Source organism: Carex rostrata, chromosome 20 (genome assembly GCF_964058835.1).
Source record: "Carex rostrata chromosome 20, lpCarRost1.2, whole genome shotgun sequence".
NCBI lineage: Eukaryota > Viridiplantae > Streptophyta > Magnoliopsida > Poales > Cyperaceae > Carex > Carex rostrata.
In genome coordinates, this window is record NC_135937.1 from 6,050,846 (window position 1) to 6,065,841 (window position 14,996).

General features: G+C 35.6%; 2 protein-coding genes across 8 annotated transcripts; one reads left to right on the top strand and one right to left on the bottom strand.

The window, feature by feature from the left end:
• Positions 1 to 14: 14 nt before the first annotated feature.
• MKP1 (mitogen-activated protein kinase phosphatase 1) lies at positions 15 to 5,792 on the top strand. 5 transcript variants are annotated; one of them, XM_078321711.1, is made up of 6 exons: positions 15 to 649; positions 834 to 877; positions 985 to 1,066; positions 1,166 to 3,299; positions 3,403 to 3,550; positions 5,455 to 5,792. In XM_078321711.1, the coding sequence occupies exons 4-5, from the start codon at positions 1,233 to 1,235 to the stop codon at positions 3,460 to 3,462; spliced, it is 2,127 nt and encodes a 708-aa protein (XP_078177837.1). In that variant the 5' UTR covers positions 15 to 649; positions 834 to 877; positions 985 to 1,066; positions 1,166 to 1,232; the 3' UTR covers positions 3,463 to 3,550; positions 5,455 to 5,792. The 5 variants fall into 5 exon arrangements, with proteins under 5 accessions (XP_078177837.1, XP_078177840.1, XP_078177838.1 ...); XM_078321714.1 differs by having other exon boundaries at positions 514 to 649; positions 3,403 to 3,570; XM_078321712.1 differs by having other exon boundaries at positions 514 to 649; positions 1,222 to 3,299.
• Positions 5,793 to 6,585: 793 nt separating this feature from the next.
• LOC144572896 (uncharacterized) lies at positions 6,586 to 9,562 on the bottom strand. Of its 3 annotated transcripts, none has more exons than XM_078322580.1 (5): positions 9,089 to 9,562; positions 8,752 to 8,839; positions 8,513 to 8,639; positions 7,184 to 7,981; positions 6,586 to 7,070 (listed from the first exon to the last, which is right to left on the bottom strand). In XM_078322580.1, exons 1-5 carry the CDS (start codon positions 9,261 to 9,263, stop codon positions 6,738 to 6,740), a joined length of 1,521 nt encoding a protein of 506 aa, XP_078178706.1. In that variant the 5' UTR covers positions 9,264 to 9,562; the 3' UTR covers positions 6,586 to 6,737. The 3 variants fall into 3 exon arrangements, with proteins under 3 accessions (XP_078178706.1, XP_078178705.1, XP_078178707.1); XM_078322579.1 differs by having other exon boundaries at positions 8,752 to 8,845; XM_078322581.1 differs by having other exon boundaries at positions 8,752 to 8,834; positions 9,089 to 9,551.
• Positions 9,563 to 14,996: the final 5,434 nt, after the last annotated feature.

The following is a 14,996-nucleotide window of genomic DNA, read 5'->3' on the forward strand; positions in this document are numbered from 1 at the left end:
GCCAATCCTCTACTGGGGACCACAGTACCGCTCTTCCCGTCCAAAACGAAGACCAGTCAACATCCGGTTCCGGTCAAAGAAGGGACCCACTTACCAGTCAAAGCAAGTTGCCCGCTCCTCTCCCCTTCTTTAGCTGTCTCAGCCATCCAATCTTTTTCCCCACGATTAACCGTCAGATCACGCCTTTTCAACCCACTGTGAAGTAGGGATTCATTACGGACGGTTACGATTTGACCTCATGAGATTCTCATACAGTTGGAGTTACGGTGTGTGAGTATGACTCTGGATTTCCTAAAGTAACTCAAATTTTGAATTTAGATCAGGACCGTCCGATAAGAATCTGGACCAATCCGGACCGAGGTGGAATGTACCGGGCCCTTTAATATTCTTGCCAAAATAGATCTGACGGTTTCGAACTAAACTCAAAATTTAAGTTACTTTCGGTGTGACGAATTCGTGTAACCCACCGAACCACAGTTAAAGAAATAAGATAAAATGAAATCTCCGCTCTTTATCTTCGTCAATAAACTCTCCCTCTCTCTCTCTCTGATCTGCGCAAGTCTAACCTTACTCTTAGCTAGCCTCTTATTTTTCAGCTTTCTTTATGCCAACAAGAGGGGAATTAAATTCGACGTGCTCATAGTAAAAGGTGAGAATTCGATTCCTTTCCCCTTTGCGGCCTTTTATATTTTTATATTTTTTGTGTTTTATAGCCTTTTTACTTAATGAAATAAGGTTTTTTTTTTCTGCTTTAGTAACGACCTAAGATTGCTTCTTTTAGCCTTGCTTACTGTTGTGCTTTACTTCATTGGATTTTTGTTGCTTCGATGCAGGTTTAGGTTGTCCGATCTAGGGTTTGATCGAGTGAGCACTCGAGGTAGGATTACTTGTTTTGCTGCTTATTCCAGTTCTGTTACTTAATCTTCTTTAGGAGTAGCTAAATTTCATTTTCTTTTTATGTTAAACTTTTTGTTGATTTGTTAGGTTCTACTCATACCTCGCTCCCAAAGCAGATAATTTGTTGTGATCTATTTTTTCATTGATCCTCTCCAGTGAGCTTAGCACGGTATTGTCCTCTTAGCACGGTATTTTTTCATTGATCTATTTATTATTTTGAAGCACCTTAAGTTCATCTGTCATCTCTTTGTGCCACTTTGCTATATAGGTAAACATCTGAGAAATGAATTGACGATCCTTGAATTTCCTTGCTAAATCTAATAGTTCTGTAACTAATGGTGGGTGAAGAGAACAGCGCTTCTGCGACTCCCCCTGTTAGTTCCCGTAAAACCTACTGGAGATCAGCATCATGGTCTTCATCCCGCACCTCTGATCCACACAACCAGTCAGAGGACAACAGGTGTCTACCTGTTGGACCTGGCAACTCGCGTCGATGTCCCGGCCCGCCTCTGACGCCCCGTTCTCTTAGTGCCAAAGTAAGGCCCCTGCCCCCTTTACAACCGCTCTCAATTGCTCCCCGTAGCCTTGATGAATGGCCAAGAGCTGGTTCTGATGACCTTGGTGAGTGGCCCAACCCACCAACACCCAGTGCGACCAATGGTGGTGCTCCACGTGGAGGTGATGGCCTGAAACTTGATCTGTCCTCTATTCCCCGCCCCTCTCATGGGGGCAAAAAGGAGCAAATTGCATTCTTCGACAAAGAGTGTTCCAAAGTGGCTGACCACATATACTTGGGTGGTGACTGGGTTGCCAAAAACCGAGAAGTTCTCAAACAAAATGGCATCACTCATATCTTAAATTGTGTAGGTTTTGTGTGTTCTGAGTATTTCAAATCTGACTTTGTTTACAGAACCCTTTGGTTGCAAGATAGCCCAAGTGAAGATATAACGAGTATTCTGTATGATGTTTTTGATTATTTTGAGGATGTGAGGGAACAAGGAGGTAGGGTTTTCGTGCATTGTTGCCAAGGGGTATCCAGGTCCACTTCATTGGTTATTGCATATTTGATGTGGAGAAAAGCACAGAGCTTTGATGATGCATTCGAGTATGTCAAGGCTGCGAGAGGCATTGCAAACCCTAATATGGGTTTCGCTTGCCAACTCCTCCAGTGTCAGAAGCGGGTTCATGCAATCCCACTTAGCCCCAACTCGGTGTTGAGGATGTATCGGATGGCGCCACACTCTCCATACAACCCACTACATCTTGTGCCAAAAATGCTGAACGAGCCTCTAGCAGAAGCTCTGGATTCAAGGGGCGCTTTTATTGTGCACTTTCTCTCTTCTATTTACGTCTGGATTGGAAGAAACTGTAACCCGACTATGGCTAATGATGCCAAGACTGCAGCAATTCAAGTGGTGCGGTATGAAAAGGTACAGGGACCGTTTGTTGTGATGATAGAAGGGGAGGAGCCAGGGGAGTTTTGGGAGGCCTTTTCCAGCCCAGAACCCATTAACCCTGATGCTGTCGGTAAAAGGATAGTGGACGCATACAACTCTGATTTTGAAGTTTTTTACAAGGCAGTTTCTGGTGGTGTGGTCCCACCATTCTGTTCATCAGATTCCACAGGTCAGAATGAGACTCGGTTACCTACCAGAGAGAGTGAATGGAGTGCTCTACGCCGCAAGTTCATACCCGATTCGTTACTCTGGGCTTATTCTGAGTCTGCGCTTAGAACAGACATATGCAAACGCAGACAACCAATAGCAATCTCCCCTCCCTTTTTATCTCCTAGTTCTATCTCTTCTGATTCCAGCGCTAGTTCAAAGTACAGTTCTGACTCACCAACTGACTCGCCTTGTACCAGTTCGCCTCCTTCATTAATACCGTCACCTGTTCTGGGTTCAGTACTAGACCCATTACTGGTGGTACCTTCCTCTAGATCCCCTTTGCAAAAATCTAGTAGTTGCAAAGAGGGCAGTTTTTCTCCTTTGAAGATCTTATCTTCTAGTTCAATTGCTGAGAGGAGAGGTGGCTTTTCACTGATGAAATTGGCAGCACTGGGTAAAGAATCTACCAAGGGTATTTCGGTCAATTCTAGTCAATCCGGAATAAACACTAATGGCTCAGTGAATAATAATGTAGAAACTGTAATCTACCGGTGGCCTGATATGGAGGAAGTAGTGGAACATTCAAGGGATGATCTTGACCTGAAATCAGTTTATATAATTTTAGTTAGTAATGGTAGTAAAGGAGATGTGGTTGAGAGGAAAGTATATTTGTGTATAGGAAGAGAGTTTGCACGTACTAGAAAGGAGACTGACTCAGCAGGTGTTTTTGACTGGTATAAGATTGCTCGTGATTTTCTTGATTCTAAAGGTCTCTCTTCTGACCTTCAAATCGAGGTACATAGTAAAAGTCTCTTGCATATTTTTTTTTTCCTTTTGGGGCATTTGAATTTATATTCTAATGCTTTTGTGTATGTTTCCTTTTGAATGTTTGTAACAGGTTGTGAAGGATGTGGAGATGCCAAATCTTCTTGAAATTTTGAATGCTAAAGTTTTATAGTGGTACCATTGTTGTGTCTATCTAATTTTTTGTTTTGAAGCAAGGATATAAAATCAGCTAGTGTTCTAACTCAGTTGGAATCAGTGAGGTATGACCATCAAACCCAATGTATATTTTATTGTTTTCCTTATATTATTTTTATCTTGTAATGAGGTAATGCATATCCCGTGTAAATATCACACATACCTTTGCAGAGAGATGACATAATCAACCTAATTCCTGTTTACAGCCAAACTCAAGTGTAATTTTATTTAAACACGGGGAAAAATAATATTTCTTTCTTGAGTAGGGTTCAAGTGCCTTCATTTTGTGTGCTTTCATTAAGCCTTCGTTTTTATTTAATAGAACTTGAGAATAAAATTATAAAACTGAAAAGTAACATATTAAACTATTAGATCTGACCTAATGTCATTTTATCTGCATGTGATTAAAAGACAATGGTATTTTGGCTGTCTTGATGGGTATGAAGAGGTTTGTAGAAATCAACTGATGTGGTTGGTTTCTATGCATTGTTTTTCATGCTACTGTTGCTCATCAAATTAAGCCAATATACAACTTTTTGCATGCACATAAAGTGGTATAGATCATATCTAGGAGTTCTATTTTGTTACTTCTGAGTTGTATACTTTTAAATTACAATTTACTTTTTCGGAAGTTGAGACATGAATAAGGCACCAAAGATGAAGCATCTCCCACATTTTGTAGCTGTTCACCAAATTTTCAGGGCAATATTGAAATTTATGTTTGTTGATATTTTCATTTCCATTTTATTTTACTACATTTATTCAGTTGAAGCATCTCCCACAATATTAGGTAGCCGCATTAAATTGAGAAATATAATTCATGCATGTAAAAAAAATGCCTCTGGAGTCCCGTTCTATTATACTCAGAAACTTTTAATTTTTCATTCCCTATGTCAACGAGTTGGATATTGTTGTTTGAGGAGTTTGCAAAAAAAAACCTTGTCATCTGTTTAATTATAGAGGCTTCATTAAAGGAAGAAGCCAATGATTTTTTTCTAAAAAATTCAAGATAGTCCCACCCTTCTCCGTCCTTCAACAGAGTTTGATAAGTCACTGATATGACATAAAGAGTAAAATTGTAGTACGAATTCAGATTAGCACTCGTCTCCTTTAAGCCGATATACTAACAGCTGTTAAAAGTTAAAACTGTGTATAGAGTTTACATTTCAATCAAAACCCAGCTAGTAGTTGAACTGTTGAAGTGGTAAGCTATAGGATGACTTTCTAGCGGTCTTGAGTTCAAGTCCCTATGGGCACAGCATGGAATTCAGATCCAGTGCAATAACCTGACTGTGTAGAATGAGATCTGAAATGTACATTTTAATCTGGCACGAATCTCAAAACGGACCCCTTTATTCTAATTGGACTCCGAATTGATTTTCGCCAGAATGTTGAGTATTCTATCCTCTGCGGTACCACAGGAGGGGATATTCACTCCACAGTATGGTGATGTAGGAATTGTGCTTACCCAATCAGACTGATCTAGTTTGTGGTGGTGGGCCCAGCAAATCGAAGAGGTGACTGGAGAGGGTTCTTCTCTAGTGGGGTCCAGATGGGGATGGTGGGGGAGGGGTGGGTGTGGTTGGTAAACGAGGCAAAAAAGGGGGAAGAGAGTAGAACATATAGTGGATAAGTTAAAAGAGTTAGGTGGGAATTTGAGGGTGACGGAAGGGGTACTGATAAGAACAGACAGGGCTTATCCCTTTCAAGAATAAGTAGATTAATATCTGTTGAAGGATTTATAATAGCATCACTTATCCTTTTCAAGAACAAGTAGATTAATCTCTGTTGAAGGATTAATAGACCTATCCTTTGAATCTCCTGAAGGAAATATGAATCTTTTTGCAATTTTCTGTAAAATAGTGCATGCTTTTAGCATATAAATGTAGAGGTTCTTTTGCATATATTCTGATGTTTGCATGCATGAAATTATTCTTATAATTACTCATTTTTTGTTTTATTTTTTTAGGAGATTGCCGGAAACATTTGATTGTTGATGAACCGATAGTCTTAGGAACGGCTGGATAGGATATAAGACATCTTATCTGCTCCCCTGTTTATGGCATCTTATTGGACAAGTAGAAATTTTATGTTTCTTGGTGTTTTTTCTTTTCTTTTTCCATTAAACCCTTTGTAAATGATCAGAAACTGATTTAGACGATATTTAGTTATGCTAGATAAGTGGGGTTTATGGGAAATTTGTTTGTAGTTCTGGTTTCAGTATATTTCTGAGGGTTTATTATTAAGTGCTTCGTACTACATGTTTGTGCTGTACGTGTGCCTAGCTGATTCTTGCAATTATAAAGGGTATACACTGGTCTATTATTTTTATAGGTTAAAATACAAATGTAGTTTATGTAACGTACAAGTGGTGACTTGCAATTATAAAGGGTGTATAACGGTCTATTGTTTCTTCTATTTTTTTCACGTTGAAGTATAAATGTAGTTAATGTAACACACACACAAAATTAAAATGGAACCAGCATGTTGATTCTTTTGTAGGTCGTCAGAAAACAGAGACAGATGACGGTCAAGCTCTGGTTTGTATCAAAATTTGCTTGTAATTGATCGGTACAAATCTTAAAGTTGGTTGTGCGCATCTTGATGTGAATTGGATAGTTTTGATTTTTGACCTAGGTTGATGCCATTGAATTGTTGGCACTTGTATATACGGTGCTATTTCTGAGAGAGAAAATAGGCTACATTTTTTGCAGTTTAATACAAATTTATTTTTTAGGTCAAACAAATGTTCATTATGCTGACATCGTAATATGTATTTAGAAAAATAGTTCGGTAAAAAAATCGTTATATATAAATAGCTAGGGGTGAGTATCCGTGTAAAATAAGTGAATAACTTTCAGCCCCGTCTATATAATTTCAGTGTCTATTTGAATTATAGGAGTCTGCTTTGAGATTCGAGCAAGGATAAAACTGACAGTGTAGATCTCATTTTACACGGTAGGGTACAGCACTAGATCTGAACTCAATAGCTAGCGCACTCAGTAGTAAATCTCAAAAAATAAGATCAAATGAACGAAAGCAGGGCTGGATAACAAAAAGGGACAGGCAAGTCGATGCTTTTGGAATTTAAAAACAATTCTCAACAAACTGGCATGCTTTTGACAATTGTGGATTGTATTCTTTAGCAAATAAATTTACATCAAACTAGTCGCACTCATAAAAGTATGCAAAAGGAATTTCTTTGTTTATGAACGAACAACCTACAATAGTAGTTGTGATCACAAAAATAGTTCATTCTCCAAAGGGTTCCGGCGGCAGATCAAACCGATGAAACGAAGGACATCGCAGTGACATTTCATCATCACCACGTAACCAGCTCAAATTTCTTGCATCTTCTTTCATCAAGAAATCATAGCGAGTGCTCTCGAAAATATCTGAAAGAGGCCTCACTGATCCTTCCTCTGAAATGGCTCGCTCTGACGATGTACTGTCGTCAGTAGGAACTATTTTTCCACTAGACCGAGATGTGATTTCGGTTCGGTTTCTTGTTGCTGGCAACCGACTGCTGTTGCTTCGAGGATATATTGTTGTTCTTCGATGGTCCCCACCTCCTTGTTGAGTATCCTGTAATAGTGAGACATCTTTTTCTGAGCACACAAAATCAGCTAAATCATATATTCACCTGAATTTTATTCAAGTTGTATTTCTTTTGAGAAAAAAAAAAAAAAAAAACTTACTGTTTGTTTTGTATTGGCTTCAAGTGATTTATTTGACCTTGTCTTACTGATGGCTCTCTGATCAATCGCCGGTACATGTTTCATGGATGGCTTTAGTGTTCTATTATCTGTCGGTAAACCTGTTTTCCTGCCCTGAGACGTACCGCCAAGCCGGCTCTTTCCCAAATTCTCACCGAATTGACTTTTAGCCATATTTTTTCTTGGAGTTGTCACTGGTGAAGTAGCCGGTCTTTGATTCATGCTCGCACTTGGTCTTGCACCCACTAGCCGTTGCTTGGCGGTTGACACTGGCCTTTCAGGTGGTTTAGTAGTTTTCGTACTTTTTGTTTCGTGTGATGGAAGCCGGTTAAGAGAGCTGGAACGATGTATAGGAGGCTGTTTAGCTGCTGATGACATGGCACGACGTGGCGGCGTCAGTGGCCTGGGGCTACTTGTGGTCCTTGGTGTGGGGACAGTAGTAGCATTTGATGATGAATTCGGTCTTTCCGGAAATGGGGTCTGGTTGGTTCTTGGGTTTCTAGTTTTTGCTGGACTAGGGAGGCGGGAAGCCCCGGGTCGAGACGGAAGCTTGGAATTGGATGCAGTTGAGCTGGAAGTAAGAGAGGACTTTGCGGCATTTAGAGAAGATCGGTTGGTGGAGAGTGTACCTGAGCTGGACGAGCGAATCATGATGGTGTTGGGTAGCGAGGAGCGCCTTACATTGTTCAACATTGAATTGGTGGATACTGCAGAGCGAGTAACCGAGCTGCTTCTTGACATTTTTGTGGTACCAGTTGAGTTGCTGGTTTCTTGAGATAGCTGTGAGAATTTTAGTCAGGAGTACCAGAGAATATATGGTTGTTTGTTGAAAGGTACAACCTAACAGCCACTAATTGAGGGCTGAGGTTTATAGTGAACTTAATATACATTGAGATAATATAAATTAAGACCATGTCCATAAAAAATAGCAGTTATAATCAGTATTTATGAGATTAATAGACCAGTTTGGTCAATTGGAATACTGGCCTATATATGCTTTACCAGTATACCAGGCAATTGTTAATTTGCTTTCATGTTTTAGAGTTAAATGCAAATCATGGGTAAAGAATTTAACAGAGTATTTTTGGCTACATGCAGTGCTTGGACTATATAATCAAAACAGCTATGCATATGGTTTATGCGCTGCATGAAGCTCAAATCGCTCTGTTAAAATCTTTACCACCAATCAATAATCAGGTAATTAATGCGTATGGTGCAATGTTTCAATCGTACTAATTATGAATAGGTAATGATAATAATACTCAGCTGTATAATTAAAGTATCAAATTTGAAAATGTGACATTAACATACTCGTGATGGTCTAGAAGCAGAGACGGATCGAGGTTTGATTTTCGTAGTACTTTCTTTTTCTTTCTTAACAGTTGAAGAAGGTAGTTGGTAAATTGGATGGAGAGGAGATGCTGGTGGTGTCATTAGCCTGCTCCAATTTCAAAATTTTAACCAAATGTAGCTAATTTGCAAACTATAGACAACATAATATTTGAAAAAAATTGAAACTTGAAACTAAAAAAATCAAAGGAATCAGTTACCAATTGAACTCATTCTTTCCAACCTCTGGAGAAAGTAGATCATCTGTTTCGAACTTTCCATTCGATGCACGCTTCGTCTTACCCTGTACTACACCTAATAACCAACTTGTAAGCACTTTCTCAAAACATCACCTGATTTTTGTACCGTTTCTCGTCATGATTGGTACCAGAAAGTTCGACATGCAAGTGCAATTTTCTTGCGTGACTTGTGCCTCATTAATCACGTTAATCAACTTACACAAACTCAAAAACTGTCGTTAAATTGCAAAAACTATATTGCAATCAAACACAAGATAATCTATAAAATGAAAAAGAGATGCAAAATTTTATATCTCACCTTTTTGACTTGTTACATTGTCATTTGAGGGTTGTACCGGGTTGGGACTTTTTCGGAGCCAAGAGAAGAGATCCAAGCTCTCATCATTAATTCCTTTTCCTTGTAGAATCCGAGAAGCAAATGACGGCTTTCTTTCACGCATCGGTGATTGTCTCGAACCCCGATTTCGACTCATTTCTTCTGAATATATCAACAGAAATTATATATCCTCTTTGTTATAATTGAAAATGTCTTATTTTGATCTTGACTATGTTGGCGTTGGAGAACAAGAATTGAGGGTCTTCCTTTGGGATGAGATAGATAAAAAGATAGAGAAAGAGAGAGAGAAAAAGAGATGTATTAAATGAAACAATGGTATGAGTTGAAAAGAAAAGAAGACTTCAACCGTTACTGCCTCTCTGCTTTCACAGTTAAATTTATGATACCTTCAGGCTTCATGTTTTCTTTCTCTTTTTATATCTCTCTTTTTAATTTCTACTGTTCCATTTATATCCGGATCCGCTGCAACTCTTTGACAATGCACAAGTCTGTCCTTACCCAATCCACAACATCCACTTATAACATGAGGACCGAATCTGATTATTTAAAATAAATATATATATATATATATATATATATATATATATATATATAGAGTACGGCTAATGCGCTTCCTCTAGCATATGGGCCGAAATGCTTCCGGTGGAAATTTGAAATTTCAAAATCCAAAAAGTCGATCTGAACCGTTCATCTTCTTCTCCATATTAATATCTGATTGGAGACCAAATTTTACATTTTTCTGAAATTTTTTACTATTTATTAAGCCACTTTGAAAATCGCTGATCCAATGGTTTTACTGTTTTGTTAAGCCACTGTTGGATCAGCGATTTTCAAAGTGGCTTAATAAATAGTAAAAAATTTCAGAAAAATGTAAAATTTGGTCTCCAAGCAGATATTAATATGGAGAAGGAGATGAACGGTTCAGATCGACTTTTTAGATTTTGAAATTTCAAATTTCCACCGGAAGTATTTCGGCCCATATGCTAGAAGAAGCGCGTTAGCCGTACTCTATATATATATATATATATATATATATATATATATTATTTAAGGCACTGAAGCATCAGTCTTCAATGTTGTAAATTCCTGCCTTATTTTGTACAAATCACATATTGACAATCCAATTTTTATTTTATGTAGCACACAAGTTACAATGTTTTCAACTCTATTGTATGTGCGCTGCATGAAATCAAAAGTGCGTTGTCACTATTTTTATCCTAACTCTTAAGAAATATCTTCAATATTGTATTGACTAGGACATAAAACAACATGGTCATACAAATGTAAAATTTGCTAGGAATTTACAAAATTAAAGAGGGATGTAAAATATTTGCCAGAAATTTATGACATTGAACAGGGGTAATTTTGTAAATATTACCTTCATTAAAAAAAATTCCCCCTTTTTGCTCTTTTCTTCTTAGCCATGCTTTTGCATTAGAGGAATAAGCTCGTACGAATATTAAATGTAACGTGCAGAGACTGAATCCCATTTCCTTTCAAAAAGGAAAAAAAATTCAGATTACATCGCCTTTTAAATTTGGATATGCCAAAAAAATACTAATTAAATATATAAAAAGTAAAACATTCAGGCCCGCAAAACAAAAGACAAGTGCAATAGAATTTTCGACGTGGCAACCATGACCTTCGCAAGGTACGATTATTTGATTATTTCCCTTAGTTATGAAAATGATGTAATTAAAAATATCTCATAGACTTGTCTTTCCATTTGGCTATTCTTAAATTATTACTAAATTCTCCTTTAATTTCAGATACTGACAGAACTAGTTTTGATTTTTACAGGCACTAACAATAGAGTCAAAATGAAACAAATATATGATTGATGTACTGTACAAAGTCAAACCAGGTCTACCAATATCTTTACCCAAAATACACCAGAGGAAAAGGAGGTTAAAAATTGGAAATTGTCAAATTAAAAATGTTGGTAAGTAGTGGGGCCCATGTAACAAATTTAATTCTTGCTACATGATAGTAACCCAATAGGATCTTACCTTTGATTCATCCTGGGCCTAAAAATCACGGCCCATTTTCTTTAGAATTATGGGCCTATTAAAGGAAGCTTAAAAGGAGAGTAGAAATAATCAAAATTCCGGCCTCAATTAGTTTCCTTCTCATTTTCCTCTTTTCTTAGTCTGTGAAATTTTGGACGATCATCGAAACCGCTAAAACGATTTATTTCATGGGCCGAAATTTATTTATTTTCTTGAAAACGCTATATATCTTCGGTTTTTAAGATTTGTAATGACTGAAATATGTGGGTAATCACTTGTTGCTGATATCGCTTAAGGTGTAGTAGGGTAAGAGTACTTGTTTTCAATTTCTATGCTGTAATGTGACTTTGTAATTTCAATGAAATACACCTACAAATTTGAATCGAAAAAAGAAAAAGAAAAAAGAAAAAACATGCACTGATGCACCTATTCCTTTGGAAGGGAAAATGTTCCAGACTTGCTATGACTTTTTGTGGGGCCCATCAGATTTTTCGTGGCCATAAGTGTATATTATAAACGAGTAAGGCTTAGCTGTCATAGTAACAAGACTCGTGATTTATTTGCGTTTCATTCGTTTTTTTGACGTTTTCGAATCGAACTCCGAATAAATGCAAAAAAAACATATAATACGTTTTATACACGTATAAAACGCGAGTCACGTATTATTCGCGAGAAAAACGTGAAAAAAATGTCAATTTTTTTTTGCTGGAGTTTCATTGGGTTTTTTTTTTGCTTACTTATTGTACTGAATCATTCCCGAATTATACTTGAATCACACATTTTTGAACTCGCCGAACGGAACCCGAACTTTTCGTTTGTCACTATGTTAGCTGCTATGGATAGCATAAGGCTTTCCATGCTATTGTCTTAAAAATCTATCGTATAAACTTTAAATTTCGATCTAAGTAGCTCATTAAATTGGTTATATAATGAACTTATAGAATACTATTTTTTACTATTTTTTGAACATTTTACTATATTCTATGATTTATGAAATATGACAAAAAATGACCTAAAATATTGATAATTTTCTTTTATTTTTAAGCTATTTTTTGCCATATTTTATAAATCATATAAAATTGTAAAAACATTTTAATCAATATAGCTAATTTGCTAACTATAAACAACATAATAATTGCAAAAATTGAAACTTGAAACTAAAAATCAAAGGAATCAGTTATCAATTGAACTCATTCTTTCCAGCCTCTGGAGAAAGTAGATCATCTGTTTTGAACTTTCTCGTTCGATGAACTCTTCGTCTTACCCCGTATTACATCTAATAATCAACTTGTAAACACTTTTTCAAAATATCACCTGATATACTATATAGTTTAATATATATTATGAAAAAAATTATGTTATTCACTATAATAAAAAGTGAATATTCATATCCGTATTCGTTTAATATTCAATTCATATCCGATTCGTTTTGCATCCTAGTTGAGATTAGTCAATAACTGGAACGTTCGTTCGTATTGAATTTTACATGCTGAAATGAGATTCCATAATTTTACATGGATTAAACAAATCAAAATGAAAAAAAAAAAGATGGAGAAACTATGTACTAGCATTTTTCTTCCGACTAGCCTTTTTCAATTAGAGAAAGAGAAAGGAGATAAAGAAATGGCAAAGATTGAAATAAATTATTGTGCATCCAAATGCACTCTATTTTTCAAATCATTTTTTTCCGTTTTCAAAGTCCGAATAGTCAATCCGAACCGTTAGATGCGATCTATATATTAAGATGTGCTTGGAGGGCAAATTTTATATTTTTTGAAATTTTTTTACTATTTATTAAGCCACTTTGAAAATCGCTGATTTTGCATTTTCTGGACCATTGGATCAGCAATTTTCAAAGTGGCTTAATAAATAGTAAAAAAATTCCAAAAAATATAAAATTTGGTCTCCAAACACATCTTAATATATAGATTGCATCTAACGGTTCGGATTGACTATTCGGACTTTGAAAACAGAGAAAAAAATAGAGTACATTTGGGTGCACAAAAATTTGGGTGCATTTGAACCCTCCTCAAATAATAATAAGGAACTTGTCAAATTGCTTGTTCCTCCAAATTAATTTAAAATTGATGAATAGTCAATAGTCATGCAATGACTATGTACATGTTTTTCATCATGTTGTTTTTGAGACATTTAATTAGGGAAATTTGACCTCTTATAATAAATGGTCCGTATATTAACACAATAAATGATTGGATCAACCATTAATTATCGTCAAATTTAACAGCATAATATTTAACTTTCTACTAGCAAATATTCACCAGCACATAGAATATACCAAATATTCAATGCATGAAATTAATTACTTGACCTCTTATAATAAATGGTCCGTATATTAACACAATAAATGATTGGATCAACCATTAATTATCGTCAAATTTAACAGCATAATATTTAACTTTCTACTAGCAAATATTCACCAGCACATAGAATATACCAAATATTCAATGCATGAAATTAATTACTTGACCTCTTATAATAAATGGTCCGTATATTAACACAATAAATGATTGGGTTCGTCCGGGGAATTTTTTCCTTGCTGGCTAGAAATAAGCGATTCCAGTGTGTATTAGGTCGAAAAGTGTTTTAATCAGGTTTCAATAGATAATTGAGGCTAAAGCTATTAGATAATCGGATACTAGATTAGACTGTCTAAAGAGAGAGAAAGAGCTACAAGTTGTCAGATGTCGACAGTATATTTCTCCTACTTTTTTTTGCGTTCTTTAATCAATTAATGAGCCAAAAGTCTATAACAATTGAGATTTTTCAAAAAGTCACACAACTATGAGATATCACACAGGATGCGAATTGGATTTTAATTGGGTTATCTGTTATATAATATACAAATTTTGATATACAATGAGCTATCTCTTCTAATTGGGTTGTTCAAACAAATTTGGGTTATTCAGAATATGACAATATCAATTTCTAGGATAGAGTAAAAATCCAAAATTCAGTCTTTGTAAATTAGTTTTGAATTTCGATAGTAGAGTAGAGCTCTACCCTGCACTACAGTAGACCCGTCCCTACTTGTAAGGCATATCAATTCGTTAAAAAAAAAAAATCGAGTAGTTGAGAATTATCTATTTTATTTGCTCATAATTATTCATCAATTGATATCCGTGAAAATGGTTGAGCTTTAAAACCCCCGATATGTCAAATCATAAGTATTTCCGATTATTGGATCAATCATTAATTATCGTCAAATTTAATCGTATAATATTTAACTTTCTACTAACAAATATTCACCAGCACATAGAATATACCAAATATCCAATGTATGAAATTAATTACTTTATTATGTAATCATCTATCAAAATGTTTATATATTTTTTGACGTTGTGTTTTATTTGACAATACTTGTCTAAATTTAATTATTTCCAATATATATTTTATTTTATTTGGAGACGAAGTTCCAACAATAATTATAGTTTCTGTAAATTTTACACTTATCATAATAATTTATATAATTATACTCAATTTTATATAAATTATACTGTTTTTTTTAGGTCAAAATTATACTGTTAAACAAATGAATCTTTTCCGACCTATTACTAACTAAACAGTATATTTAAACTTTTTTAATGTTATATGACACAATAAAATAAGGAAAAAGAAAAGAAAACTTCTAAGCAAGACATGCATGTTAGATTTCTTATTGGAGCCCTCTCTTGATATCAAGTAAAAATATTAACGGATTCAATTTGACTTCACACAACATATCACTTATGTATTTAGTTATCTTAGGAGTGAGGCTATAGTACTGTGTGCATAGTATGGATTGGTCTATACTATAATTGTTTATTTTTTTCAAAATTCTAATTGTCGATTTGAACCGTTTT

Bases quoted from the DNA above. Each gene is read 5' to 3' on its own strand.
- LOC144572896 (XM_078322579.1), bottom strand. From the start codon at position 9,263: ATGAGTCGAAATCGGGGTTCGAGACAATCACCGATGCGTGAAAGAAAG. The intron at 8,846-9,088 runs GTGAGATATAAA...GTTGGTTATTAG, and splicing joins CAATGTAACAAGTCAAAAAG to GTGTAGTACAGGGTAAGACG. The intron at 7,071-7,183 runs GTAAGTTTTTTT...TCACTATTACAG, and splicing joins AAGCCAATACAAAACAAACA to GATACTCAACAAGGAGGTGG.
- MKP1 (XM_078321711.1), top strand. From the start codon at position 1,233: ATGGTGGGTGAAGAGAACAGCGCTTCTGCGACTCCCCCTGTTAGTTCC. The intron at 3,300-3,402 runs GTACATAGTAAA...TGTTTGTAACAG, and splicing joins CTTCTGACCTTCAAATCGAG to GTTGTGAAGGATGTGGAGAT.